A 24,440-nucleotide genomic window follows, 5' to 3' on the forward strand; every position below is an offset into this window, starting at 1 on the left:
AATATTACAAAATACAATATTACTGTAAAATTTTGTTCATATTTAGCTATTTTACTGTATGGTTTCATTGTTACTGTGATGCAGAGTGAGATTTGGTGGGGCTAAATACATTAGTAGTTATTATAATCATTGTCTTAAGTCAGATTTTTCAGGAGACAATGAGCGTATTTGAGTTGACTATCTGTAATGCATTGTGGGTAAATAGTGTCTGACTGACTGATCTACATAGTAATGAGTAGTTATTTATGAGGCAAGTGATTTGTAGGTCAGTCAGTTGGCATTTGCCTTCAACATCAGCTGCAATGACGAACAAGCCAAATTCTACGTCAATATGATTTGTAGTAAATGTGTTTTGCTTACTTCCTTTGCTAGCTACGCTGACCGGGCCAAGCAGATCAAGTGCAATGCCGTCATCAACGAGGACCCCAACAACAAGCTTGTGCGCGAGCTGAAGGACGAGGTGACACGGCTGAAGGACCTGCTCCGCGCCCAGGGCCTGGGAGACATCCTGGACAGTGAGTGTGCCACATCACAATGCCACCTTCAGTCACAAAGTCTACATTTCAGACGAGCATTTCGTCCCTTCAGACGAGCATTTCGACCTCTCTTTTCTCCCGAAGTGTGCACTTGTTCACTTCCCTTCATGGATTTGAAAGGAAATTATATATGGAAAGTCTTTCGAGACCAGTCGAATGCTTGAAAATGTGTGGGGAGTAGTGAGCGAATGCACACTTCAGAAGGAAGGAGAGACTATTGGGATGTAGTCTTGTTCTCAGTGGCCAAACACAAGCTGGCAACATCCCCTCTCTCTCTTCTTCACTCTGATCTCCTTTCTCTAATTCATCATCTTTGTATCCGTTGTTACCTGTACACTACTGCCTGTTCTCTACATGCCAAACTAGATGTAGCATGACATTGAAATCGTACCTGTCGTGTCATTTTTTTATCTCTAATATGACGAGGCATGATTATTGTTTTGCAATAAATAAGCACACGATATATGTTAGATATTGATTTCTTGAAGTAAAGACATTCAAAAACATTAATTTTGGGCTCCCGAGTGGCGCAGCGGTCTAAGGCACTGCATCTCAGTGCTTGAGGCGTCACTACAGACACCCTGGTTCGAATCCAGGCTGTATCACAACCGGCCGTGATTGGGAGTGCCATAGGGTGGCGCACAATTGGCCCATCGTCGTCCGGGTTTGGCCGGTGTAGGCCGTCATTGTAAATATGAATTTGTTTTAAATATAGGTTAAATAAAATAACTTTAAAAAAATAAAGACTGTTGATTGGTACACACTAAATCCCCAATGTATGCATCTTAGATGGTAGTTTATGGCAATGGTTTATGTTCATATTTCAATAGCTACACATACATATATAGAGGGTGGTTATTAGATGAATTAGAGACATAACACGTAATCTCATTAATGTGTGACTTAATCCACCGTTTAATGTCGACTGCATGTTTAATGTCATCTCATCCTCATCAAGCAATCCCCTTTCCTTCTGCCCAGTCAAATGTCTTTAATCTTTGCCTCCCAGTTAACTTCGTCTACTAGTCTCCCCTCTGATCCTTATCTTCTTCCTGCTGCCCCTCAGTTGAGCATATGGGTGATGATTGCCCTGGAAGTGGAAGCAAATGTGTGTATATTTGTGGTGGGGTTCACTCTCGCCCTCACTCGCTCTCGCCCCTTTTGCTACTGATAGCTAACCATTGCTGTTGCACCCACCCTTTTCCTGAAAACAACCCTCCTGGTTTTGCATGTAAATGCAAAAGATGATAAGCCTAATTGTACGGATTCTCAGACGTGCAAGGGTTTTGATTACATGCTATTTGGGAAGGGTTAGAATGCCACTAGGTTAGCATGCTTTTGCGCTTGCTATTTGTTTTTAATGATGGGGGTGAGGCAGAATTATTAGCAGACTCAAATCCAAATACATACAAGTATGTGGACACCCCTTAAAATTTGTGGATTTGGATATTTCAGCCACGCCCGTTGCTGACAGACATTGGCAGTAGAATGGCCCATACTGAAGAGCTCAGTGACTTTCAACATGGCACTGTCATAAGATCACCATGCGCAATGCCAAGCATCGGCTGGAGTGGTGTAAAGCTCCAATGCATAGTGCCAACTGTGAAGTTTGGTGGAGGAGGAATAATAGTCTGGGGCTGTTTTTAATGGTTCAGGCTCGGCCCTTTAGTTCCAGTGTAGGGAAATCTTAACGCTACAGCATACAATGATATTCTAGACGATTCTCTGCTTCCAACTTTGTGGCAACAGTTTGGGGAATGCCCTTTCCAGTTTCAGCATGACAATGCCCCCATGCACAAAGCGAGGTCCATACAGAAACAGTTTGTCAAGATCGGTGTGGAAGAATTTGACTGGCCTGCACAGAGCCCTGACCTCAACCCCATCGAACACCTTCAGGATGAATTGGAACCAGTGGAGGCTGCTAAGGGGAAGACGGCTCATAATAATGGGTGAAATGGAGTCAATGGAATAGTTTGATACCATTCCATTGACTTCATTCAATGGGTGGCAGGTAGCCTAGTGGTTAGAGCGTTGGACTAGTAACTGAAAGGTTGCAAGATCGAATCCCCCAGGTGACCAGGTAAAAAAAGATTTAATTCTGCCCCTGAACAAGGCAGTTAACCCACTGTTCCTGTGTTCTTAATTGACTTGCCTAGTTAAATAAAGGTTCAATTCCTTTATGTGGAAAGCCTTCAGCAAAAGGGGGACCAACTCCATATTAATGTCCATGATTTTGGAATGATATGTTCGACGAGCCGGTGTCCACATACTTTTGGTCATGTGGTGTATATCCCAACCAAGGCAATAGACAATATCGTGCTTTAACTTCTAATGCCATCTTAATAACTTGTGTCTTTTCCCCCCACCCACATCATTACTTACCATCTTTGAAAACTTTTTTTTCTTTTTTTCTTGCCGATGAAGCTTGTGTTGTTTTACTAATTATCCATTGCAGGTGACAATGTTCAAGACATTAGAATGCTACTAAGTTCTCAAATTGAAGCTTTGAGCTACAGGAGGAAAGGTGCATGCTCTCATTTCTATGTAGCCGATTAGATGTGTGTTATCTAGACGTTTGCTGTGTTTCGACGGAATTCAGTCCTCTTGTAGCTAGCATATGCTTTATTTTAGCTGTATTCCCCAAACTCCTTACCCTTTCCCCCTCTCCTCCACATTGCCATTATACACTCTGGTAAAAATTTAAGTGTATGTGCTCCGTACCATCTGCATTATATGACGTTGCAAAATCTGCCAGCATGGGAGCATAACGAAATAGATGGTAATGCGCTGCTGCTCTGTGGCCATTTTTACCAAGTATTTTCACCACATTTCCTATCATTCAATTTTTAGTCAATATGTGGAGGTTTCAGTCTGTCATAGAGACCCTGTCTTCCTGTGAGGTTTAGAGGGCAGTCACCTGAAACGCCCTTGAGGCCATTTTGTAGAGAGAAGCCGGCTGACATTTAGACAGGCGGCTCTGTCTGTCAGTGTGTGTGTGCGCGGGTGTGTTTTCACTTGTTCTTGTTTGTGGGGTAAGTTGAAGTGACTCTCACTGCAGTCTGAACTTAGGCAGCATGTGTCTCCATCTATATCACTTCCAAACAGTCATCCCACCCCCCTCCTCCTCCCTGGTCCTCTGGCTGCCTATAACCCCCCTCCTCCTCCCTGGCCCTCTGGCTGCCTATAACCTCCCTGGCCCTCTGGCTGCCTATAACCTCCCTGGCCCTCTGGCTGCCTATAACCTCCCTCCTCCTCCAGTTGGTACATGTTAGCAGTTTTCACACCAGTATATATTTTGGAGTTGAGGAAACAAAGTTTCTGTTTAGGTGCAATACATTACCATTATGACATATCCTACTTAGTTATCTGTCACTGATTGAAGTTGGTAGGTGCATTTGAAATGCGTTTTGCCATTCAAATTTAATTCCCAATTGTAATGATAGATGGAGGCATCTGTTCATTGGCCACAATAATGTGTGTCCTTTTTAAGATTATAAGTCCTGCAAATTCTCTGACAATTTTTTTTTTGTGGCCATCGAACATAATGAACAATTCAATTTGTCATTTTGAGAGACGTTGAATGGAATGGTTTACCGATTTTCAACAAAAACAACGTCTTTTAACTTTTTAACCACCTGGGGAGAGAACTGCTGCTCTGTAACTGACTATTGTGCTGGTTGTCTGTCTTTTATCCTTTGATGTGCAATGTATGTCTTACACTGGTCTTTCCTCCTTTGTTCTTCTGTCTCCCTCTCTCCCTGTCCCGCTCTCTCTCTTCCCCATATTCTCCTTTTCCTGTCATTTTTGTGACCCTCCTCCCTTTCCCGGGACCCTGCCTCTCTCTCCTCTTGTTGACTCAGACCTGAAAGACATACACAACAATAAGCATAGATACTTGCTAGCCTCAGAGAACCAACGCCCTGGCCATTTCTCCACAGCCCCTATCGGTTCCCTGACAGCCTCGCCGTCCTCTGGCTCGCTCTGCAGCCTAGTTGGCCCACAGTCGGTCACCAGTATCCAGGAGCGCATCATGTCCACCCCGGGAGGGGAAGAGGCCATCGAGAGACTCAAGGTACAGTATCCCCCCCCCCCCCACCCCAGTACTAGCTACACTGAACAAAAATATAAACACAAAATGCAACAATTTAAAAGATTTTACTGAGTTACAGTTCATATAATGAAATTAGTAAATTTAAATTAATTAATTAGGTCCTAATCTATGTATTTCACATAACTGGGAATACAAATGTGCATCTGTTGGTCATAGATACCTTTTAAATAAGAAGTTAGGGGCGTGGATCAGAAAACCAGTCAGTATCTGGTGTTACCACCATTTTCCTCATGCAGCACGACATATCTCCTTCGCATAGAGTTGATCAGGTTGTTGATTGTGGCCTGTGGAATGTTGTCCCACCTCTTAAATGGCTCTGGTCTGCGGTTGTGAGGCCGGTTGGACGTACTGCCAAATTCTCTAAAACGATGTTGGAGGCGGCATATGGTAGAGAAAATTCAATTCTCTGGCAACAACTCTGGTGGACATTCCTGCAGTCAACATGCCAATTGCTCGCTCCCTTAAAACTTGAGACATTTGTGGCATTGTTGTGTGACACAACTTCACATTTTAGAGTGGCCTTTTGTTTTCCCCAGCACAAGGTCCACCTGTATAATGATCATGTGGTTTAATCAGCTTCTTGATATGCCAAACCTGTCAGGTGGATGGATTATCTCGTAAAGAGGTGTTGTAAACAAATTTGTGCACAAAATTTGAGAAATAAGCTTTTTGTGGTTTTGTAAAATTTATGGGATCTTTTATTTCAGCTCATGAAACATGGGACCAACACTTTACATGTTGCATTTTTATATTTTTTACATTTAAATTCCATAATTAAATGGTATTGAAATGGATGAGACCCCTAAACTATGTAAGGAAATAAACAGTGGAACTAAACCATATACCATACAATATAGTCCCTATCTTTCCCGATTTTAAGTGTCCAGAATTTCCCCATGTCCTTAGTCTGTTTTCTCAAATGGAAGCCCTCTGAAGATATAAGAAACATGCATGGAGGGATATAATATTAGCGTGAAAACTCAGCTTGGAAAAGTGCAGCAATTTTGTTAAACAATGGATCTGTCCATTTGATGTCAAGACCCTTTTGGGAAAGCGGCCCTCTTACTAATATCTTCCTCTCAAGCTATCAGTGTTCAGCTGTTCTTTTATATCTTCCCTTGGCTTTCCCTCTCTCACCCTCGTTAGCTGTTGAGGGAGCACATAGGATGGCAACATACAGCCATTACGAGCTGCAGTTTCCATGGCTACCGTGGTGCCAGTCTGTCATCCAATGACGTCGGGCGCCGACGCAGATGGGGAGGAAATAGGACCAAAATAGATCTGGTCTTCGTGGCCATTAAGCGTAAAAAGCGTCAGAAAATATCCTGAGTGCACACTGCGTGCTCATATTAGCACAGTGAAATAAATTGGTCATCAGGATCATATGTCTGCACCTAGTTTGACATTCAACTGATAATAGAACTTAGTGTTGCCATGTGTCTTTGGGAGATTCATCTATCATAAGCATTGTGTAACTGAATATATTTTGCTGATTTCATGTGATTCCCTCAAACGAAACATTTTGTAAAAGATGTTAATCTGCTGACTCTCCTTCCGGTGGCCCATCCATGAGCCGTACATGCGTCGCAAATGGCACCCTATTCCTTTTAATGCACAACCTTTCATCAGAGCCTTTTGGGCCTTGGTCAAAACTAGTGCACTCTCAGGGAATAGGGTGCCATTTGGGACGCAACCATGGACTTTTTATTTTGAGCCAGGGGACAGTGTCTGTATCCAGAACAACAGATGGTAGGGGTGTTAACCCTTTACAAAGGATGGAATTGAATTTATTGGCTAATGGCCATACTTCCTGCTTTTAGAGCCAGATGGTCGTGAGCAAGCCAGTGGTGCTAGTAGGGATGAACAAGGAGAGAATAACACAATGGCAGGACTAGGGAGCACATGACATTCCCAGGTTTTGGGTGTTTTGGCTTGACCCCCAGTTAAGTCTTGATATTCTCACCATAAGATTTTGTGTGAGTAAAGGTCTTCAGGATATAGAACCTAATTAAGGAGGTGATTTTATCATATTAGGTGAACCGAATAATAACAGTATGCTAAATGTATTATTTTTCTTGCCACTCCCCAATCTGTCCTCAGGAATCTGAGAAAATCATTGCTGAGCTCAATGAGACCTGGGAGGAGAAGCTTCGGAAGACCGAGGCGATACGAATGGAGAGGTCAGTGGAGGGTCAAAGCCCCATGATGCCTTTTTGTTTGTCTGTCCTTTCAAATGGGACACTTTCAGTGAAAGGCTGTATCCTGATTCTCCACCCTTCTTCTGAAATGTGCCTTATCCATCTGTCACACTCTCCTTTCAGTGTGCTTCTTTCTTCCTTTCTTTCCTCTGAAAATAGAAGCATGTTTAAGGGGCAGGAAGGAAGACAGAATATATACAAATTTGCTCATCCACTGATGTATGTCAGGAGGAGACAATTGTTTGGTTTGTATTTCATTGCGTGACAACTTTAGTTGATAGAACGCTGTCACAAAGCGTATCATGGTAAAGATCAACACTAGCACCCAAACACTTAATGACCTATACTGAGGACATACCCAATACACATTCCTATATTTCTCTATGTATTGTGTGATCATTATGCATCTTCCTGCAAGTGCCGCATTCTATCTCTTAAAGTAACACCAATTTAAATTCCTAGCGACAATTTATTGCATGGTGGTGATAACGTTTTCAGTTCAGATTCTACTGTAAAGAATGTAACCAGCCCCACCACCAATGTAATAAGGGGCACATGGACATGTTTCTAACATCACTCTCTCCTCTAGGGAAGATGTGTTTATAACGTCACCCTCCACTCTCTCCTCTAGGGAAGATGTGTTTATAACATCACCCTCCACTCTCTCCTCTAGGGAAGATGTGTTTATAACATCACCCTCCGCTCTCTCCTCTATGGAAGATGTGTTTATAACATCACCCTCCACTCTCTCCTCTCCTCTAGGGAAGATGTGTTTATAACATCACCCTCCACTCTCTCCTCTCCTCTAGGGAAGATGTGTTTATAACATCACCCTCCACTCTCTCCTCTAGGGAAGATGTGTTTATAACATCACCCTCCACTCTCTCCTCTATGGAAGATGTGTTTATAACATCACCCTCCGCTCTCTCCTCTCCTCTAGGGAAGATGTGTTTATAACATCACCCTCCACTCTCTCCTCTCCTCTAGGGAAGATGTGTTTATAACATCACCCTCCGCTCTCTCCTCTATGGAAGATGTGTTTATAACATCACCCTCCACTCTCTCCTCTAGGGAAGATGTGTTTATAACATCACCCTCCACTCTCTCCTCTCCTCTAGGGAAGATGTGTTTATAACATCACCCTCCACTCTCTCCTCTAGGGAAGATGTGTTTATAACATCACCCTCCACTCTCTCCTCTATGGAAGATGTGTTTATAACATCACCCTCCGCTCTCTCCTCTATGGAAGATGTGTTTATAACATCACCCTCCGCTCTCTCCTCTATGGAAGATGTGTTTATAACATCACCCTCCGCTCTCTCCTCTAGGGAAGATGTGTTTATAACATCACCCTCCGCTCTCTCCTCTAGGGAAGATGTGTTTATAACATCACCCTCCGCTCTCTCCTCTAGGGAAGATGTGTTTATAACATCACCCTCCACTCTCTCCTCTCCTCTAGGGAAGATGTGTTTATAACATCACCCTCCACTCTCTCCTCTATGGAAGATGTGTTTATAACATCACCCTCCACTCTCTCCTCTCCTCTAGGGAAGATGTGTTTATAACATCACCCTCCACTCTCTCCTCTCCTCTAGGGAAGATGTGTTTATAACATCACCCTCCACTCTCTCCTCTAGGGAAGATGTGTTTATAACATCACCCTCCACTCTCTCCTCTATGGAAGATGTGTTTATAACATCACCCTCCGCTCTCTCCTCTATGGAAGATGTGTTTATAACATCACCCTCCGCTCTCTCCTCTAGGGAAGATGTGTTTATAACATCACCCTCCACTCTCTCCTCTCCTCTAGGGAAGATGTGTTTATAACATCACCCTCCACTCTCTCCTCTAGGGAAGATGTGTTTATAACATCACCCTCCACTCTCTCCTCTAGGGAAGATGTGTTTATAACATCACCCTCCGCTCTCTCCTCTATGGAAGATGTGTTTATAACATCACCCTCCACTCTCTCCTCTCCTCTAGGGAAGATGTGTTTATAACATCACCCTCCACTCTCTCCCCTAGGGAAGATGTGTTTATAACATCACCCTCCACTCTCTCCTCTATGGAAGATGTGTTTATAACATCACCCTCCGCTCTCTCCTCTCCTCTAGGGAAGATGTGTTTATAACATCACCCTCCACTCTCTCCTCTCCTCTAGGGAAGATGTGTTTATAACATCACCCTCCGCTCTCTCCTCTATGGAAGATGTGTTTATAACATCACCCTCCACTCTCTCCTCTAGGGAAGATGTGTTTATAACATCACCCTCCACTCTCTCCTCTCCTCTAGGGAAGATGTGTTTATAACATCACCCTCCACTCTCTCCTCTAGGGAAGATGTGTTTATAACATCACCCTCCGCTCTCTCCTCTATGGAAGATGTGTTTATAACATCACCCTCCACTCTCTCCTCTCCTCTAGGGAAGATGTGTTTATAACATCACCCTCCACTCTCTCCTCTAGGGAAGATGTGTTTATAACATCACCCTCCACTCTCTCCTCTAGGGAAGATGTGTTTATAACATCACCCTCCACTCTCTCCTCTCCTCTAGGGAAGATGTGTTTATAACATCACTCTCTCCTCTCCTCTAGGGAAGATGTGTTTTATAACATCACCCTCCACTCTCTCCTCTAGGGAAGATGTGTTTATAACATCACCCTCCACTCTCTCCTCTAGGGAAGATGTGTTTATAACATCACCCTCCACTCTCTCCTCTATGGAAGATGTGTTTATAACATCACCCTCCACTCTCTCCTCTATGGAAGATGTGTTTATAATATCACCCTCCGCTCTCTCCTCTATGGAAGATGTGTTTATAACATCACCCTCCGCTCTCTCCTCTATGGAAGATGTGTTTATAACATCACCCTCCGCTCTCTCCTCTATGGAAGATGTGTTTATAACATCACCCTCCACTCTCTCCTCTAGGGAAGATGTGTTTATAACATCACCCTCCGCTCTCTCCTCTAGGGAAGATGTGTTTATAACATCACCCTCCACTCTCTCCTCTCCTCTAGGGAAGATGTGTTTATAACATCACCCTCCACTCTCTCCTCTAGGGAAGATGTGTTTATAACATCACCCTCCGCTCTCTCCTCTATGGAAGATGTGTTTATAACATCACCCTCCACTCTCTCCTCTCCTCTAGGGAAGATGTGTTTATAACATCACCCTCCACTCTCTCCTCTATGGAAGATGTGTTTTTAACATCACCCTCCACTCTCTCCTCTAGGGAAGATGTGTTTATAACATCACCCTCCACTCTCTCCTCTCCTCTAGGGAAGATGTGTTTATAACATCACCCTCCACTCTCTCCTCTAGGGAAGATGTGTTTATAACATCACCCTCCACTCTCTCCTCTATGGAAGATGTGTTTATAACATCACCCTCCGCTCTCTCCTCTATGGAAGATGTGTTTATAACATCACCCTCCACTCTCTCCTCTCCTCTAGGGAAGATGTGTTTATAACATCACCCTCCACTCTCTCCTCTAGGGAAGATGTGTTTATAACATCACCCTCCACTCTCTCCTCTAGGGAAGATGTGTTTATAACATCACCCTCCACTCTCTCCTCTCCTCTAGGGAAGATGTGTTTATAACATCACTCTCTCCTCTCCTCTAGGGAAGATGTGTTTATAACATCACCCTCCACTCTCTCCTCTAGGGAAGATGTGTTTATAACATCACCCTCCACTCTCTCCTCTAGGGAAGATGTGTTTATAACATCACCCTCCGCTCTCTCCTCTAGGGAAGATGTGTTTATAACATCACCCTCCGCTCTCTCCTCTAGGGAAGATGTGTTTATAACATCACCCTCCACTCTCTCCTCTATGGAAGATGTGTTTATAACATCACCCTCCGCTCTCCTCTCTCCTCTAGGGAAGATGTGTTTATAACATCACCCTCCGCTCTCCTCTCTCCTCTAGGGAAGATGTGTTTATAACATCACCCTCCGCTCTCCTCTCTCCTCTAGGGAAGATGTGTTTATAACATCACCCTCCGCTGTCTCCTCTCCTCTAGGGAAGCCCTGCTGGCTGAGATGGGCGTGGCTATCCGTGAGGATGGCGGCACTCTCGGGGTCTTCTCTCCTAAAAAGGTAAAAGGACATGTGCCATACCGGGGCATTACAAAAGCAGTAGATTTTTTACTTGTTACACTAGCGTGAGCAGAGCGCAAGCCACTCCATCTAGTGTTCTTGGTTTGAGCCGCGAGTCGAATTCTTAAAAATAGAACCAGAGCGCTGCTTACGCCCATTTTTCATTGAAATCAATGGGAGCGTCTCGCGCTCTGCAAAAGTTACGTCTAGTGTAGCAGGCAGGGTCAATACCAGTTATTTCAGGAAGTGTACTGAAATTCCAAATCTTTTCAATTACGAAAATGTTGAATTTAGTTTACTTTCTGAATTGACTGGAATTTTTATGGATTTGACCCCAACCCAGCAGCAGACCTGTTAGACATTTCAGGATAGAGATTCTATTTAACACACAGCGATACTGGCGTGTCCGAAATCTGTCTTGCCTACTACTTACTAAAACTACTTACTGTGTACTTACTGTGTACTACTTACTGTGTACTACTCCATACTATTTAGAGCGTACTGTTTAGTAAAAATGAATGCAGTAAGCAACAAATATCAACATACTAGGCTCACCCATCCTGAGAATGCGTCATTTCAAGTGCAATTGTGTTGATTCCCGCTATTTGTTAATTTGGGTACAGTGCATCCCCTTGTCTCATTATCAGCTGATTATCAGCTGATTATCAGCTGTTGTCAAACACATGTGAGTGTAGAAAGACTGTTCTCTTCCTCAAAAGTATGCAGCCAATTCTACTAGATGAAAGGCCGAAATGAGTATAACATCCTGGCATTTAAAGCATACCTGAGTTTCGAAGTTTAACATACTATAAAACTTTAAATTGTCGGCATACATAAAATGCCTAATATTTAGAACGCAAGTATGGGTGTTCGGCCACTGTCTCTAGTACTACACCACCGTTTTCCCATTGTTGCTCCTTTCCATTTGTGTGTCATTTCTTTCCGGAGCCATCCCTCAGCTCTCACTTGCTATTCCATACATTCCTTTATTTTCATTCTTTTTTTCCCCAATCCCTTCTTATCTACTTCCTCCATATGGTAATGTTTAGATGGGCCCAGAAAGGCCCAAGTCCTTGTTTGACGAGGACTTTGATTGTTTTTCAACTAAACAGGTTTGTGCAATCAAATCTACATTGATTTCTACCGCTCCCCCGCTAGATAATCCAAATGATAGCCCCTGACACACCCCATAGAGAGTGACCCAGGTTTAGCATTTGTAGAGCTTAGTAGTTAATCAAAATGGCTGTGGCCTTGTATCCTCCTCTGCAAGATCACACATGTACTGCTATTCTATTGTAGCATTATTTGATTTGAAGAGAAGTATTATTTATTGAGCGACACCACGTTGATGTATTTGTATAATAACCTTAAACCGCTTTCTAGAATAGTTCTCTCTGTGGCCATAGTATTGCTAGTAGAGTTTACTAGCAGCTGTCATACCGTATCAACGGTCTGTTTACGAGGTTGTAGAACATTCAGGTAGAAATGTATTGTATAGAACAGTTATGATTGTCTGTCATGAGTCCTGTAGAATAGGGAATGGTCGGCTCTGTTCGTTCCATTTCACTGAAAGAATCCACCCATGATCGATGCTCATACAGCCACAGCCTTAACATGAGAAGGTCCATTCAGTCTGTTAGCTCTTTGCATGGGGAAGCCTTCTGTGCCTGACAGACATGTTGAAGTCACAGCCCTATCCACGTCATCTCTGTGAAGAGGACTAAATTGTCAGTCGTCCAGGCCTCACTCAATCCGTCAGCTCCGCAGACCGATTGACGCTATAGAGACAGACTGGGTTTATTGAGTAGTGGTTGAAGAATCTGTCTGTACACCTCTGCACTCCCCCTCCCTTTCTCCCTCCTACCACCCATCTCCCCCGCACAGGCAGGCAGCTTTCACAAGTCAGGAATGAAAAGAACAACAAGTGCTCTCATCAGTGAGTCACGATTGAGAGGGAGATTAGATTAGTCATCTGCCACATCGGCTGTAACGAACGCGACTGTCCATTAAAGCAAATTTATTTGATATCAGAAAATCCCCTCTTATGACTTTGAAGCTCGCTCTTCTCCTAGGGCTTTAAACCCTCCTTCACTGCTAGGAGTTTTGTTTTCCTTCATTTCACTAATTTCTTTCCTCCGTCCACTTTCTCTCATTTTCACCTGCTGCCTCTCCATTGGTTAGCTTTTCGTAGAGAGGCCTTGTGAGGCCTTGTATGCTGACTTGCTTGCTAATGGGGTATTTTCCCCCAAGAAGGTTGGTGGCTCAGTGATGCTTACTGTAGCATTGATGTGTTTCTAGTGGTGTCTATCAGACAAAGGTTCAAATAGTAGTCATTTTCTTTCAAAAGCAAGCTCAATAACTACGCTTGATTGAGCTTGCCTGGCGCAATGTACTAGGCCTAAAAGTGAAAATTCCTCACATCCAGCACTCCAGGCAGCCACAATCAAACGCATCAAAATTATTTGAAAGAAGAGAAAGAAAAAACTTTTGAGCCCAGGTCTGGTGTATATCGTGAAACTAGACTTTAGAACTCGTGAGTATGTTATTGACATTACCTTTTTCATTACACTTTCATAAAAGGCTATTAATGAATTAATTTGTGTCAATCATGCAGATGTGAACTTAATATACCTATGAAATGTGATTTCCTGATTTTTTTTTCTGTATTTCACATGTATTACTGGTGCAAGTACTGTATGTGAACAGTGTCTTACTCATGAACTCCACTCAACTCTCCGTCTCACTAGACCCCTCACCTGGTCAACCTGAACGAGGACCCATTGATGTCAGAATGTCTGCTGTATTACATCAAAGACGGAATCACAAGGTAACTCAGCGGAACACAGTAGGGAGAAGTTGCCCCGTAGACACTGATCTTGGGTCACTTTTGCATTTTCCCCATCAATGGTTAAGGTAAGGATTTGGGAGGGGAAGCTGATCCTAGGATAAACTTCACCCCGGATCCAGAAGAGCACTGAAGCTTCACAGTGGAATGCTGTGTAGAAGCCACTGCAAAGCATTTAGTTCTCTCACATCTAACTTTTCCAGTTTTTTTTCTCCTGTATTTGGCCTGAAAGGTGGCATGTCATCTGCCTTTGATCACCGGCGTATTTGATTATCTCGAGTCAAATCGCTTACCTCTGGCTCTCCTTTCCCACACAGTAGTCTTCCTATAAAGTATTAAGTTACCTCAGTACCTGAGGTGACAATAATGAGTAAGAGGAGCCTAGATGAAACGACATGAAGCACCTCAGAGGAGGTAAAACCCTGTTATAAGCAAACATTTTAAGCCATAGCTTTGGGTTGTCACTTGCTAGTTAAAATGGTCGCCTGCTCTGACACTCATTCACAAAATGTCCTCCCTCACTTGTGCCGGCAGGGTGGGCCAGGCGGACACTGAGAGACGGCAGGACATTGTTCTGAGCGGAGCCCACATCAAAGAGGAGCACTGCATCTTCCGCAGCGAAAGGAACGCCAATGGAGACGGTGAGAGAAACCATGTGGGGCTTTGTCACTGTAAATCAGTGAAGTGTCGTGCTGCCAAGTGTCTGCATGGGCTCGAATGTGGCTGCATGAGGAGGTTTAGAAAATGTTTGTGGCCAGAAGACGGACATTACACCTCAGTTTCAGTAAATTCTTCTGGCAAATGATACTTCTGCATGTTTACAAATGGTTGTCTGCTAAAATAAATAAACACCCTGGATCACTGAAGCACCTTGTAAAGAAGAGGCCGCCATTTCCTCACCAGGCCCAACCAATGCCACTGTCAATATACTGTACCTATGATTTGTACCTCATTTGTCTTGTGTTGTATTTGGGCAGAGTCAGGCATTCATATTAGAAGCATTATTCAGATTTGTTGGTATAGAGATTAATACTGTTCGCTGTATTGATGTGTTTTTTTGTCTCCAGTGGTTGTCCTGATGGTGCCTTGTGAGGGATCGGAGACCTATGTCAACGGCAAGCGAGTTGGAGCATCAGTGCAGCTTCGTTCAGGTGTGTATTCCCCACAGCTGTTTTATTTCATGAAGCATTTTCAGGAATGTTCTCTCTTCATTTGCAAGTAAAGTGAAGGATCTTGACATCTTCTCCACTGATGGAAGTAGACTAAGGAAGGTGTTGACGTGAATTGCTATTCAATGACAGGAATTCCTGAATCTCTTACTAATTGGCTTTTGAGCTCAATGCCTGTTTTGTTTCGACCTTGCGCACTCCCTCTTGTCACAGGAAACCGTATCATCATGGGGAAGAACCACGTGTTTCGGTTCAACCATCCGGAGCAGGCGAGGGCAGAGAAGGAGGAGAAGGAGAAGGAGACCCCAACAGCAGAGACCCCAGTAGAGCCAGTGGACTGGACCTTTGCCCAGAGAGAGCTGCTGGAGAAGCAGGGCATCGACATGAAGCAAGAGATGGAGAAAAGGTATGTACAGGACCGAATACAGTCATGTTGATCTCATGGACTGTCAGTCCTGGCATACTTAGCTTAGTCTACGACTTTGAGTGATTACGTTTCCCTAACTAGCCCCATCCCTTATATTTGTACCAAACCACGTGGCAGAACTGCCGTTGAGCTGAAACGCAGACACAGGATTGTGTCTTTAGAGGGGGTACTTTGAGAGGTGGATAGCTTCCACTCACAGAGTTTGAGGCCAGTACTTTGTTCAATGGCGAAGCATGTTTTTGAATAATTGTGTATACAATAGGATTTAATGTGTTTTTCATTCATTCTAGATTGACTGAGATGGAGATCTTGTACAAAAAAGAGAAAGAGGAGGCGGACCAACTTCTGGAACAGCAGAGACTGGTAAGCCTTGAAACTTTTAGCAAATTAACTTCTCTATAACCTGTAGCTTAATTCTGTTTTTTTTGTGGGGGGGGCACAAAATACCTGATAGTTTTGTTTTTGTGTTGAGATGAAATGTGCTGCAGGATACAAAGTTAAAGCATGGTTTTTCTATAATAACTTTGCGGATAGTTCTTTTTGATAGCTAGTTTTGTCATTAGACATTATTTTCCCCGCTTGCTCTGTTGAAGTCTGACTAGCACTAATTTCTCACTGTGCTGACACCTTTTGAGACACTTCTATTGTGTGTGTGTGTGAGTGACGGAGAGAAGCACTTACTTTTACTTAGCATGTCTGTTCCTCTTGCATGGGAGTGTGAATCCACTATCTGGTCTGAGATAGGGAAGAGCAAAGCCTTTGCCCCTTGACTCCTGATTTCGACCAACTTGCTGAAACAATTTGATTCAGAGAGAATTATATTGCAAAGCATTTTTCCCTGTTCCAAATCCTTATTTTCACTCTTGTGTCTTCTAGGTTTGAACTGAACCTTACAAAACAGAATTTTTGTAAATTAATTATTGGCTTTTGTATTTTTTAAAAATTATGACCTCAATTCAATTGAATTTAATTAATCAAGTACCAACTCATTGGCTCAACAAAATTACAGTACAATTGCCAGTGATCTAGCTTTGATAACGCTTTACTGCTTTTGCATGGTTCATGTTTTGTAGCATGTTTTCTTCACTTCCTTTTCCAGGCTAAGTTGCAGAGATATACAGTTAAACTGGTCAACGATGTGGCTACTGTGGAATGTCTTGGTTTAGACTTCTATTCTAGTTTTTTGCTGTTTTGTGTTGAGTTTCTATGCTCTTCAATGCAGTTGCTGATATGTACAATGCATTGTGATAACCAAGAATCCTGCTGTAGTACTTTTTGAAGGCTAGCGACAATGTGGTTTCTCATTGACTTCTTTTGTCACTTCCTTATGCTAGCCTCACCTGTGCCCTTTGTAAAGCACACTGAGGACATAACTCAACTGAATTATCAGTGCTCGGGTTTTAATCAACAAATCACTAAAAATACTTTAATTCTCTGGTGGTTTGATGAGCATAACTACAAACGTATGATATTCAGACTCTTACTGCATACACGTATTTGTGCACCTATTTCCAACCAATGTCTCTAGTCGCAGATAGTCATCAACTTCCTGTTCTCTCTGGTTGTGATCTGTAATGTACTTTGTCTACCAAAATGAGAAACTGCATTTTCTTCCAACTAACGTCTTCCGTGAAGTGGATGCATTAACACTTAACCTCACTTTTCTGTCTGTCCTCTCTACTGGCTTTCCAATAAAACTGCAAGACTACTTTTGTCCTCTCAACCACTGCTAACACTAGAGCAACTCTAAAACCAACTCTAAATCTTCTTTCACGTGGACTTCGAATGGGGAAAGGCTACCAAAATGTGTCTGCCTTTTTTGCATGCCTTTGTAGCATGTTTGGGATCCCGCTTTCAAGTGCACATATCGTCAATTATGAAGAGGAAATAGTACACAACAAATCAGATCAACACCTGTCCCCCTTTTTCTGTTCATATTCTGTATCTAATCATGATAGTCATGCTTTACGTTTACTTTTAATATCAATATGCAACATTGGGAATGATATTGGCCTACCTGATCGTACATTTTCTAAGTACAATTTTGTAGATACATTTTAAAATATTTCCCCATTTCAAAATATGAGAGCGCTCTGCAGTGGTTACTCCTGATGGTAACATCTGCAAAAGAGTGTTCTTCCAGCACTAGAACATGCATAGGAAAGTTACATCCAAGAAATAAGCAACGCATTCTATATAAATCCATATATTTTTACACTAAAGAGCACAATTTTATAGGATTCTTCTGAGTTCACTCATTAGCCTGAGGCCAGAACCAATGCGCAAACCAAGGTCTTAGATCTATAAAAAGAAAGTCAATGGAAGCCACTGTCAGTGTTAGGTTTTTGTTTAAACTGGTTTGTCCCTTAATTTGATGAATGATTTCTTCCTAGACTTATTTTTCTGGGCATGGAAAGTGCATGTCCTCCTCAATTTGTCATACATCTTGTTTAATTATGATGTATGCGAAAGTTTGAGGGTGTTTTTAATCTGACCAAAAAGTATATTGTTTTACACTGAAAATGGTTAGAAAAACGTATGCAGATGTAGAAAATTAGTAATTATATACATTTTAATCCTACCCAAGAACACCCGGTGGCAATAGAAGTTCCCATGTTGCATATTCATACTTGTATCCTTTCCTTTTTTTAAAAGCCATCCTTCCTCTTTTTGATTTCCCATTTTAATTTCTTCATTTTGTTGGGAACCTCTTTGGTTTGTTTCCTGTTTTGTTTTTTCAAGGATGGCGACTCTGATAGTGGCGATGACTCAGATAAGAGGTCTTGTGAGGAAAGCTGGAGACTGATCACCTCCCTGAGGGAAAAGCTGCCTCCTAGCAAGCTGCAGTCCATAGTCAGAAAGTGTGGCTTGCCCAGCAGTGGGAAGCGTCGGGAGCCTGTGAAAATGTACCAGGTTCCCCAGCACCGACGCATCACCAAGGACGCCAAGTGGGTCACCATCTCGGACCTGAAGATCCAGGCAGTGAAGGAGATCTGCTACGAGGTGGCCCTCAACGACTTCCGCCACACACGCCAGGAGATAGAGGCCCTGGCCATCGTCAAGATGAAGGAGCTGTGCGCCGCCTACGGCAAGAAGGACCCCAACGAGCGGGACTCGTGGCGGGCAGTGGCCAGGGACGTGTGGGACACGGTCGGGGTAGGCGATGAACGCATCGAGGATGTTCTCACCAACGGTAATGGGGGAAGAGGCGGAGGGGGAGCAGGTGGGGTGGCTGACCCCATGGATGACCTCAAGGTGCACATTGACAAGCTGGAGGACATTCTGCATGAGGTGAAGAAGCAGAACAACATGAAGGATGTGGAAATCCGTGCCCTCAGGAACAAGATGGTCAAGATGGAGAAAGTCCTGCCACTCATCACCCCAGAGGGTCAGACTTCCAGCCCGCCTACCACCAGCCCCCCTGCTAGCGCCCCCAGAACCCCTAGTCCTCGTGAGGGCCGACCCCTGGTGCAGGCCGAAGGGGAGGAGGGCGAACTGCAAACTGCGGGTGACGACTCCACCCTCCGCCGGGGCCATATGCGCTGGATGCGGCAGGAGCAGGTGCGCCTGAAGAGTCTCCAGCAGCAGGAGATCACCAAGCAGCTTCGCCGGCAGAGCGGCCCCCACCGCTTCATCCCGCCGGAGGACCGCAAGCTCCGCTTCCCGTTCCGAAGCAATCCCACGCACCGCAACTCCTGGAGTCCCGGCACCCACATCATCATCACCGACGAGCGGGTCATTGAGCTGAAGGTGCCAAAAGAGGCCTTTGAAGAGGAGGGGGGGGGTCAGGTGCAGGCTGAGGGGGGAGAGCCCGGAGAGAGAATGGTGACTCCTGTTATTCAAGCCACCTACCCCCAACAGCCGAGCCCCTCCCCGCAGCCACGCAGATGTAAAGACCTGGAGCAGGGCCAAGGCCAAAGCCAGGGCCAGAGACAAAGCCATAGAAACCACCAGCAGCAACAGCATCAGCAGTCCCATGAACGAAGCCGCAGCAACTCCTTCAACCACCGCCGAAATTCTGGTTCCATGGACCGCCGATCCTCCGGCTCCATGGAGTCCTTGCAGTACTCTGATAAGGGCAGGAAGCAGCAGCAGGCCTTCTATCAACCCCGGCACCACTACCAAAACCAACAGGCCCAACCACACCACCAACAGCCCTGCCACTACAACAGCATGTCCTATGGCGCCAACACCAACTTCACTAGTTACCAGAAATATCCCCAAACTGACCAAGCCAACCATCAAAGCAATTTTCAGGCACCACCTCGAATGCGCAGGCAAATGTCTGCCCCTAATCTGAAGGATCTGAAGGCTAGCCGAGAGACGGCAGTGTGAGATGGGGCTAGTGGGAATGAGAAATTCTGTACTTTAGTAGACAAACGCATTACAGATCACAACACCTCAGAATAATTGTCCACAGTGAGACAAACAGCTAGAACTGTGACTCTTTTTGCACTTGAACAGTGTGTTGGTTGATCCACATTTCAATGGTATGTGTATAATGAAAGCACAATTGACCATTTCAATTGCATAATCTATCTATGCCCTTCCTCCTGTATCTGTTGTGCTGCACTGGTTGCTATTTCAACATATGCAAATGAGGAGAGCTGTTGTAAGGAATCAAAGCCAACACAAGATAATGGGACTTTTTGTGTCATCCTTTTTAAATAATGATAAATCATCATACATTTTTTTATTTGTTCAGACAAATGATTTTCATGGTTGATCATCTGCATTTTACACTGTTTGCAGTTTTAGTTTTGGTTTATAATGAATGTTATTTTAGCTATTATAAAGATTAAGCCTTGGCTAGGGCAAACAGGGTTGTTTCTAAATCCTTAGTTCAAGCCCTTTACCTTGACGTCTACAAAGTGCCCAACATGTACAGTCAAACAGTATTTACTCTCTTCCTTACGAAACCCAACTCCAGGAAAAATAACATGAAATATTCTCACCCTTTTATTTAATTTGATACACTAACCGGATCTGCCAAGTGTACATTTACAATGTTTGTTATATCATTTCGGGACAGTAAGTGTTCTATCATAATTTACCATGTCACATTTGAATGGTTTTTACATTGACCTGTTGTTATTATCGATATGGAAGTTAGCAGCTAATTAAGCTACACATCAAAGTGACTGTGTAATACAATATAATCTGTATGTAAATTAGATTATGCATTCATTGTGAATTAATTTACTGTGCACCACCAACACTTGACTGCCTTTTGAAAATGAAGACTGATAGAATGGAATCAAAGAAGTGCCTTAATGATTCACTAACACGTCATTAACATTGCTCTGCATTTACAATCTGGTATCAAAGACATTCATTGGCTCTGTCTCCCTATAACTTTTTGATTCAGTTTTAACACTTGCCTACAGAAAGCATACTAAAGGAATACCTTAAATTGCCCTATACTTGTAACCACTAGTGCTGAAAATTTACCAAATTAACGAGATTGGGGAGACAATGCCTTATTATTCCTTTTGGCCACCATGAGTAAAACAATGTAAGCCTCTTGTCTTCATAGTTAGTGTAAATGAAAGGAAACAGGTATTTTTATTTAAGATATGCGACTGCCACCGTACATTGTATTTACAAAACTCAATTGCACTTCCTTAAGTCATGAAGAAGTTGTACTCTAAATCGTATTACAAAAAAGTGAGATAATATGGACAGATCTGTCTTAAGCACCGGGTTTTTTTTGTACTATATTGTTTGAGATGTAGATGTTGATTTAATGATATCTAACGGAACATCATTCTGTTAAGACCAACTGCCGCACATTGAGTTTAAAAGGGTCTTGCTTTTCCCACGGGGATGTGTTCTATGTACAGTACTATAACTGGCTGTGTCCCAAATGGCACTCTATTTCCTCCTTAGTGCACTACTTTTGATCATAGGAGTCTGGTCAAAAGAAGTGCACTATGTAGGGAATAGGGTGCCATTCGGGAAAGAGCCTGTGGATTCTGGGTAATGTTTTAGATTAACATTTATTTATCTCTGGTTCAGTGACTCAGACCCACAAAATGCAGCTTCTTAGGGAGAGGATGTCCAACCAAGGGTTACCATGGTTTCAAAAGAATCACCCTCAAAAACTTGGGAGTAACACAACGAATGAAAGTCTTTGCATATTGCATATTTCAGGAGAAGCATCCATGTTCAATTGGATTTGACTCGAACATGTGATTTCATAAATTGTGGGCTAGTAAGTTTGTAAATCTCACTTTCTACTTAATGTGCAGTACATTTTGCTGTTGTAAATACATGACACATTGAATGCCATTTCCATCTGTAAAGAATGGAATATGTACACATCTTCTTCGGTTTCCCACATTCATTCTTAAGGATTAGTTTAGCGATAAGAACACCGCCCTGAAACAACAATTTATCTGATACCATGCATTTATCTCTATCAATTACACTGTGTAAACGCTGTTGACAGACTTCAAATGAGATAATTATTTCCTCATGAGTTTGCCACTGATGCTGTTAGTCGACTCTCTTCTCTTCTGAGTGAGTTAAGTATTCTTATCTCCTATACCTTAATAGCTTACTTCGCTGCCTATGCCTGAAGAGAACCTTGTGATTTCCAAATGCAATGGCCAACGCCGATCTCTAAATGACTTTCTTTAAAGAAAACGTTTAATTCAGGATGCTTAGAGATTTGTGATGTGCATTGGCCTATCTGAGCTACAGTATGTTATTGATAACTGAAGATAACAGAATAATATAAAGTTCATAAACTATTTACTCTACCTTTGTGTGTAACGCAAACCAAATGGCAAAAATCTATAGGACATTTTTCTTTAACCGTTTGCTTTCTTTCCATTTAAAAAGTGCTCTTGCTTCATGACTATTTTTGCATGCCTTCAAGTCAATGCTCCAATAAATAATGTTATTTAACGCATGCATCCGGTGCTGACAGCTTCTCAAAATATTGCCTGGAGAGCTGGAAGAGTAGTCAATGAAATGGACAATGTACAGCTATATTGTTCGTTTGAAATATATGTCATGTTAGTGTCTGGTCAGTGTTGTTAGTCTATCTGAATATGATATGAAGTGCCTCGATATGGCTGTGTATCAAGTTGTTGCCTCGTAAAAGGCTAGTACTTTGTGCAAAAAATATTGGAACTTCATTGTTCACAGGTTTTATCAAGGATATAATGCATACGTTTGTGTTGCTGGAGATCTAAGTATGACTGAAATAAAATGTTACAAATGCAGTTAAAGATGCAGGCCGTTGCTTGGTGTTCAACTTGTTTACTTAAATTAATCTTACTGGTTTTCCCCCCAAAAATCTAAAATTTCTCAAAGGCCAAGCAGCCTCCTGTGAATTGATATTGAACATTTGGCTGTACATTAAATAAGATCTGAGGGAGGGATCTCATGATACTCGTATCAGCATACTATTAAGTATCATGGCATGAAAACAAAGCATGAAATGGATTGAAATTGCTGAGGAAAACAGTTCTACTGTTGGAAACAAACAACCTGAGGTTGTCATCCACACACTAGCTAGGTTTCCATCCAATTAGCGACAGATTCTCATGTGAATATTCTAAAATCAGTATAAAGAAAATATGCAATGTTTTTCCACCAAACGGACTTGTTGCAGAAACAAATAAGTGCGTGATTTAAGTAGTGCCCACAAAATGTACTTTTTCGCTTAAATGTACGTGCCGATTAAAAATCTAAAATTCAATGTGTTTCCATCGCATTTTCAACTGATCGTTTTGTTGCAAACTATTGAGTTAAATAGCAAATGTGCCTACTCTGATTTTGGGAAGTGCGCTACAGTTCGCAGTGTGGGTAGGCTGTGCGGTCAGGTATGCTAGTCGATATGACGAGATTATTATGGATACGAGCGAGAATATTTTTATTTGTCAACGATAGACAAGCATCCATAATCATTTCACCAGAATAAGACCCTCCATTTATTGGAAAGCTGCACCAAGATTACCCTGCACTTTCACCACCCTGTGCAGTTCATCATTGATTTAATCTGTAGCATAATAAACTGCATGGTTTCCCGATTCGTAGTGGGAGGACCAAACACCATATCATCGCGTGACACCAAGTTTACTTAGATATGAGGGTTGTTATATCAATATTTGCGCATAAAGGCGTTTCCACCGCCATTTCTCACATATTACATTTTACCGACACAAAAAGATCCCACCATGTCGAACGAACACATGATCTGGCGGCATTTATAAAATTGTTCCCGAAACTTCCAGTTTCCATAACAGCTGTTGTGATTTTATTTTGTTCGTTATGACTTTACTCGCATAAAAACTGTTGATTGAAACGTGGTTACTGTTATATAAAGCACATTCTATTTGACCATATACTACTGTATGTTCCGTCTTTTTTGTGTTATCGAGTATCAGAAAAACATTTAGCTTAAATAATCTAATAACCTCGATAGTTCATAAATGAATGTCCACAACAGTTATCCATTTCTTGAATTAAATGGTTAATTGACCCAGAACTCACACAGGCAACTGTTTAGACGTAGTTTACGCCAAATAAATCAACAACCGGTATCTTAACTCACTAATTTGACGCACTGTAAGAGTAGAGTAGTCATGATTTATGCAGACACAGTTCAGGCTCCAATACTTGATTTGATGAAGGCTGATTGCATTTAAAAAAAAACTGGTTTATGTTTAGAATTCGAATTACATAGCATGATACATCACACAAAGGACTACACATTGTCTTCATAATTAGAATATTATTTGTTAGCCATGCTCTGCTATTACCACAAAATAGTGCTTTTTGGTTTGTTTTTACAAAATACACCAAGTACGTGCAGTTTGAAATAATGATATTCAAAAAAGTTTTTCCCAAAGAAAGTTCATTCTTTCTGTTAGACCTGAGGATAGTAATTGTTGCTTCAAACTTTAAGAAATGTACCTTTAAACACCTTTAACTTGTGGTTTTCCAGATGTTAATGGAAGTGAGAAATTTTGGTTTTTCACTTTAATCATTTCTATGTGATGATATACTTTGAACATACCATCACCACATTTCCATCTTAAC

The 24,440-nt window shown here is 42.5% G+C and overlaps 1 protein-coding gene across 4 annotated transcripts in view; it reads left to right on the forward strand.

Annotated features, from left to right (window-relative positions):
• The window catches only part of kif1b (kinesin family member 1B), a 116,555-nt gene that overhangs the window by 48,262 nt on the left and 43,853 nt on the right, over positions 1 to 24,440 (forward strand). For 2 of the 4 annotated variants that reach the window (XM_039008272.1, XM_039008273.1), the window contains exons 12-20: positions 373 to 515; positions 4,475 to 4,608; positions 6,748 to 6,827; positions 10,870 to 10,945; positions 13,693 to 13,772; positions 14,325 to 14,431; positions 14,858 to 14,941; positions 15,173 to 15,365; positions 15,677 to 15,749. In XM_039008272.1, the coding sequence (XP_038864200.1) occupies positions 373 to 515; positions 4,475 to 4,608; positions 6,748 to 6,827; positions 10,870 to 10,945; positions 13,693 to 13,772; positions 14,325 to 14,431; positions 14,858 to 14,941; positions 15,173 to 15,365; positions 15,677 to 15,749 (970 nt within the window). Of the gene's footprint in view, positions 1 to 372; positions 516 to 4,396; positions 4,609 to 6,747; positions 6,828 to 10,869; positions 10,946 to 13,692; positions 13,773 to 14,324; positions 14,432 to 14,857; positions 14,942 to 15,172; positions 15,366 to 15,676; positions 15,750 to 18,128; positions 22,625 to 24,440 lie in introns of those variants that run through there. The other 2 variants (XM_039008274.1, XM_039008271.1) reach the window with 2 other exon arrangements.

The sequence above is a fragment of the Salvelinus namaycush genome, chromosome 14 (genome assembly GCF_016432855.1).
Source record: "Salvelinus namaycush isolate Seneca chromosome 14, SaNama_1.0, whole genome shotgun sequence".
Classification (NCBI taxonomy): domain Eukaryota; kingdom Metazoa; phylum Chordata; class Actinopteri; order Salmoniformes; family Salmonidae; genus Salvelinus; species Salvelinus namaycush.